The 6,125-nt window shown below is 54.7% G+C and overlaps 1 protein-coding gene across 1 annotated transcript in view; it reads right to left on the reverse strand.

Annotated features, from left to right (window-relative positions):
* Window positions 1-386: 386 nt before the first annotated feature.
* Window positions 387-6,125, reverse strand: part of NOVA2 (NOVA alternative splicing regulator 2) — a gene marked incomplete at its 3' end in the record, with an annotated part of 31,822 nt that continues 26,083 nt past the window's right edge. The window contains exons 5-6 of the mRNA XM_082606693.1: window positions 1,888-2,095; window positions 387-400 (exon numbers count right to left, since the gene is read on the reverse strand). Coding sequence (XP_082462819.1) covers window positions 387-400; window positions 1,888-2,095 — 222 coding nt within the window. The remainder of the gene's footprint in view (window positions 401-1,887; window positions 2,096-6,125) is intronic.

A 6,125-nucleotide genomic window follows, 5' to 3' on the forward strand; every position in this document is an offset into this window, starting at 1 on the left:
CTGGGAGCTCAACCTGGATCCCTGGCTCCCCTCAGACACACTTGCTCTGGGTGCTCACCCAGTCCAGAGAGAACAATCCGCCCCTCCCCCTCCCCAGCCCATCCTCAGGGGTCCCCCCACCCTCCTCCCCTAGATGCCCAGAGCCCTGGGGGAAAGGGGGAAAGAATTCAGGATGAGGGTGGAGGTGGGGGGAGGAGGGAGAGGGAAGGGGATGGGTTAAGAAGGAGTGTGTGATGTCAAGCAAAAAAGACAACATTAGACACAGATGCTGAGATGGCGTTTATCGCGGCAAAAAAAGGTGAAGTCGCCGAGGGAGAAGGGGTGGGGGAAGGGGTGTGGTGGGGGCCGGGGTGGGGGCCATGGAAGCTAATACATGGTGCACTAGGTCACACGACGGACACTGGGGGGTGGGGTGGGGAGGTGGGGGGTGGGCATGGCCCAGGCATGGCAATGGGGGGAGGGGAGAGGAGAGGGCAGTGGGCCCCAGCCAGGAGCTTCTGGAGGTGGTGGGGGGGGGGTGGGCGGCGTCTCTGGTCGCAGAGGATGGAAGGAATCAGTTAGAGGGGGTTGAATGGAGGCACTGGAGGCATGGCCACATGGCAGATGGTCTGGGGCCAAGAAGTGGAATGTGGGAGAGGGGCAGCAGGCAGGGGGCCAGCCCTGGGCTTCAGGCTTTGAATCTAAGGACTGGGGGTACCCAAGGAGCCTTAGAGGTCCTCCAGTTCCCTCCATTTTCCAAGAGAGAGAACAAGACTGGGAGAAGCTAGCTTGAGGTCCTAATAAGGATTTAGCAATCAGCTCTCCAAAGACAGTCCTACCCCCCACCCCCATTCTTCTCCTACCCTATCTGTCCCAAACAGAGAAAGCGGAAAAAGATTCTAACTCCTCTGACTCCACCATTATCTCACTGAGGCTCCTGAGGGAACTTGGAGGATGAACCCATTTCACAGATGGGAAAAACTGAGTCATCCTTTCAGGCTACACCTTTTCACACCTCTCCCACCTCCCTGCCAGGGGATCTGTGCACCCCATCCCTTTAGGAGTAATACTGATATCTTGAAAACCTCAGCATTGGGGGCAGGTGAGGGGACACATCTTGGGATTCTCCCAAATCAAACTGGGATGTGGGCCATGCCTCCAGTGGCCTGAGATGTCAACACAAATTAAAAAAAAAAAAATGACTCCCCACGTCCCCTGGCTCAAACCAGTACAAAAGTGACTATTTACAATGAAGGGGTGGGGAGTGGGGGGGGCACAGAAAGGAGTGGGGCCAGAGTGAGCTCTCCACTCGGAGGAGGCCATACCCCTGACCCTGCCTTTGAAAGGGACAAAGCCAAACAGCACAGATATTTATAAAGGGTCTCTATCCCCAGGCCGGGGAGGACCCTCGGGGTGAGGGATGGGAGTGGGGCATGGGATGGGGTGCGGGTGGGGAGGCATGGGCGGTGGGAGGCGATGGAGGAAAGGTAGCTATTGCCCCTCGCCTCCCCCCTCCCCCACGCCGGACACACAGTTTTCCGTGGGATGAACACAGAAAGGGTTAATCAGAAAGAGTTCGATGAGCGAGTCTGACGGTCGAGTGGAGCGGGCTGGAGCAATGAAGCCGCAGGTCCCGGTGGCCGGTGGTGATGGAGTCACTTAGAAGATGAGAGGTTGGTGGTTTTGGGGGTGGGGGAGGAGAGGAGAAGGGGGGAGGGGAGGGGGATTAGGCGGTCCCCCCCCAATTATCTCTGGGAGACAAGAGCGTCCTGGACTGGCTGAGAAGGGTTTAAAAAGCAGCAGCCTTCACCACCCCCATCGCCACCAACGAGACTTTCCCCATCTCCCTCCCTGCCACCCAGCAATCCCCCACGCAACGGGCGGAGGGCACAGAGACCATACACACACCTGCAGCGGAGCCACGGAAAGAAACCTCCTCCACTACGGCGTCCAGGCGGCTGACTGCAGTGGAGAGGGATCGCGATAGCCGGGCTGGGTGTCGCGACTCCACGAGAGCCGTAAAACCAGCGCCCCCGGCCCTCAGTGCCCCAACGTGGGCATCGCGATCCCGTTCTCCCCATCGTGACATCCAGTTCAGGCTTTCGCGACAGCCGGCCTTGGGGTTCCAGACGGCAGGGGGGCAGGTGCGTGGCCAACAGCGAAGGCCTGCCTGGCTGTGGTGATAGGTGTGCACCCAATCAGCAGCCTGGAAGCCCCAAATGCCATCCTCATCATCGCCACTCTTATACTCAATACTTTTTCCACCTCTCCGTCTATCACAACGTCTAATCCTGGTCTTGACAGAGCAATACTCAACGCAGGGGAATCCTCTCACTTTCCAAACAGTAGGCCACCAATCAGAAACAAAATAAAGAGGGTGGGGGATGGAGGAATAGGCAGGAGAAACAGAACAAGGGGATGTTGAGTGATTTTCGGGTTAAGAAGGGGAGAAGGTATACCACTCAGAGAAGAGTGGTACCGTATTCTTCCAAGTATAGGTCCGCAACCATCTATTAAGTCGACTCTTAACCAAACTCCATTTGGGATACCCATACTTCCCACCTACAAGTCCAGGGCAGGCATTAGGGCAGATAAAGATGGCACAATCTTTGCCTTCTGATCCCTTAATAATTATTGCAGTGAAGCCTCCTTGCCCAAGTAGAGATGGCTGGGACAGGGCGGAAGGTGGTGGCTGGGGCAGGTTGGCTCAGAGCCCTCTGGGACAGGGGATGAAGGAGGTGAATTTGGCACATTGAACCCCTTCTTCTCATAAGTGCTTTGAGGTCCTTCTCTCGAATCCAGTTGGCACTGTCCCTCAGGACAGCAGAGGAGGGGCTGAGCTTGTCTCCCCCTCCCCAATTTCTACAGATTTGCCTGAAGGAGGCAAGTGGGGTTCTCCCCGGCTGGTGGAAATTGGGGGGAATCCAAAAGATTAGGGGTTAGCTGAAGGAGAGTTTTTTTCTCTTTTTTTTTTTCTTACAAAGATTCTAAGAAAACCTCGGGGGCGGGAGGGGTGAGGAAGGGGGACGCAATTGAGCTAAGTGTCCACAGACTTTTTCAATGCCTCTTAGGGGCCTCTTCAAAGGAAGATGGTCCCATTTCCTCCCCTCTGTCGGAGGTTCCCTCCCCCCAGAGCGGCTCAGTTCCAAGGAAGTTTGGCACTTTTTAAAAAATTAATGGGGCAATAGAAGAAGGGAGAGGACTGAGAGTTGAGGAAAGGGAAAAGACAGACATAGACGAAGATAGACAGGACAGGTAACAGGGGAAGCCACAGGGAGAGAAAGTGAAAGTCAAAGGGAGCCAGAGAGAGAGGAAAATGTAGGGGGCGGGGTGGGGGTGGGTGGGAGCTGGAGGGCAAATGGGAAAGAACAAGGAGACAATTCAATGCAGCAAACACTTATTAAGCACCTACTGGGTGCTGAAGAGTAGGGTGCAGGGAGGCCACTCAGAGTCTCTGAGATCTGACTGGCTAACAGGGAAGAGGGGGGGAAAAAAGGAGGTGATGGATTTTTCAATGATCCCCATCCCTGACCCTACATCTGCGTCCCCTCTGGACAAACTGCAGCACAAAAGATTGAGGTCAGATTGCAGAAGGGACTTTCAAGGGATGGGGAAGACCATAGAGTTTCCTAAGGTAAAATGGGGAAAGGTGTGTGGCTCTCCACTCACCAACATAGTGAGTGAACTAGCTCACTGAGCTAGCAAACTACCTTTCAGATAGCCCTGGCTGGCGGGGTAGGGGGTCCCCGAAAAATGTGAATAGGGAGGGGGCTGTCATACAGATACCCCAAGGGAACACTTTTCAGGAGGCCCAGCCTCCAGAGACGTGTCTGTGTGAGAGGAGTACTGGACCCCGCTGATTGGGACCCAGAAATAGGTCTACAGAAAGCATCTGACAAGCCGGAGGGCAGCTGAGGATGCAAATGGTATGCAAATGAGTGCTTTCAAATCCCACCTCCCCACTCCCAGACCTTACTTCACCTCTCCCTGGCTCCTTCCCCTCCTTATGGCGGCTCGGGGAGTTGTAGGTGGGGATAGTCTAGCTAGATACTGCAATACCCACATGTGGGTGGAGATGTTGTGAAATACTGTAAGGTCTTTTGAGAGGTGGAGGGGAGCAGCGGCCCATAGGGCCACCTCCACCTCCGACCCCAAGAGCCCCCAACTGCAGAAGATATGTACAAAGTTACATCAAGAATTGTTTTGGCACTCAAATCTCCATCTGGGTTCAGTCTGGAGATTAGGGGTGAGGGCAGCAGCGATGGGAGGTGAGGGATGGGGAAATGGGGCCTGCGCCCCACCCTGGAGATGAAGAAGGCAGGGAAAAAGTCACCCTAGTGCCCAAGCTACAGCCTCCCATCAGGTGGAAGGGCTGGGGTGGGAAATTCAGTGCAAGGTACCTTGAAGGCTATTGCTTTCTAGGGATTTTCACATTTTGATTTGGGGGTGGCTCTCTCGCAAGGGGCAGGGGTCTCCCAGGCTTTAGGGGTGGGAATTGTTTCTGGCTTTTCTCCCCTCCTTTGCTGGGAGACAGATGAGGAGGCTGGATTCCCCCAAAGCCATGGAGAAGAGAAGGGTCTGGAAGACCTAGGAGGGGGACAATTGGGGGAGAGGGTGGGCATGGGGTGCCCCTCCCCCAGAGATGCTGATGATGGAACCAGGGCACTGGGAGGCCCTGCCTTGGGTTCGAGGAAGTGGAGGTGGTCTCCATGGGGGAGGTGGAGGTGGATGGGGGTAGAAGTGGGTCTCAGCTATCCTAAGTCCATGGGGTTGTCAGGCCCCGACATCTCAGCCTGCCAACAAGGCCTTAGAGCTGATCACAGCCGCAGTGCCCAGGGAGCCACTCTCAAACCAACTCTCAGGGCTGCCTGGCTTGGCAAACTCCATTAGAACATTCTAGATCCTCAGAGCCTGGTGAGAGCACCAAAACATTCCGGTCCATCAGATACCACCAAAGTACTCCAGCTTGCTGGAAACCACAAGTCAATCTAATGCATTAGACTACACAAAGCATTCCGGCTCAAGGGACCCTACCATGGCTCACTGAATACACCTGGGCCACCGTGGCCTGACAGAGCCACCATACATTTGGCTCACCAGACTTAATGAAACAAAGCCACGCAGACACAAGCATGCACACAAAAGGCAGGGGTGGGAATGAGGGTCTTTTAACAGTTTTCACCAGCTCCATCTCCCACCCCCTCCCTGCCAGGTGAGTTCAGACTTGGTGCGTTTGCATGGAGATGACCCTGACAATAGTGGGTCTTCTTCCTTAGAGTCCTCTGGACTAGATCCAACTCCCACCCTTTATTTTCCTCCTAGGAAGACCCCCAGGCCAAGACCCACCAAAGAGGGGTGTGGGTAGAGAAGGAGGATCAGTGACTGGCCATGGCCTGATACGGGAAGTGCATGCTTCACCCCGATGACATCATAGGAAGTAACCTGGAGACACCACAGGAAGTACACGCCCCCATGATATCATGAAGTAACCTTCCAGGAAGGCTCATTGAGACATCACAGGAAGTACCTGTCTCTCCTATCATCACAGGAAGTGACCTCCAGGGAACTACTTCCTGTGACATCCTAGGGAGTGCCAGAAGCACCCCAGAAAGTACTTGACTCAGTGACAGCACAACAGGGACCTTCATGCCCATTACTCAAGGAAAAACCATAGGAGATGCCACAGGAAGTTGTTCCAGCCTTGCGCCAGAGTCTTGCCCACCGGACTGGCCCAATCCCAGAGCCGGCCTCATTCCCAGCAGCACCGCACCCCTCCCCCCATACAACCTGACAACAAAAAAGTGAAAAGTCCCACCTAGGAGGGGCAACTTCAGTGAGGGGAGAGTAGCTGAGAAAATCTGGGAACTCTGGGGTCCCTGCTCCAAATGCCCCACTTCAACTCAGACTCCTACCTCTGCTCCCATCAGGTCCCTCAGATCCGGAGCTGAAAGCAGGAGAGGCGGGGTGTCGTTCTGGGGTAGCCCCTCTTTCTAGGTGACCCAGAGGCTCCCTCCCCTCCTCCCATATGGAAGCAAAAACTTATAAAGGGGGGGGAATCCTTATCAAAGGAGGGGAAAAAAAGGAGGGAAAGAAAGAGAAAATAACGCTTTGTTTTCTATTAAAATCAACAAAATGCAATATATACA

The sequence above is a fragment of the Mesoplodon mirus genome (genome assembly GCF_964341445.2).
Source record: "Mesoplodon mirus genome assembly, chromosome: 19".
NCBI classification, from domain to species: domain Eukaryota; kingdom Metazoa; phylum Chordata; class Mammalia; order Artiodactyla; family Ziphiidae; genus Mesoplodon; species Mesoplodon mirus.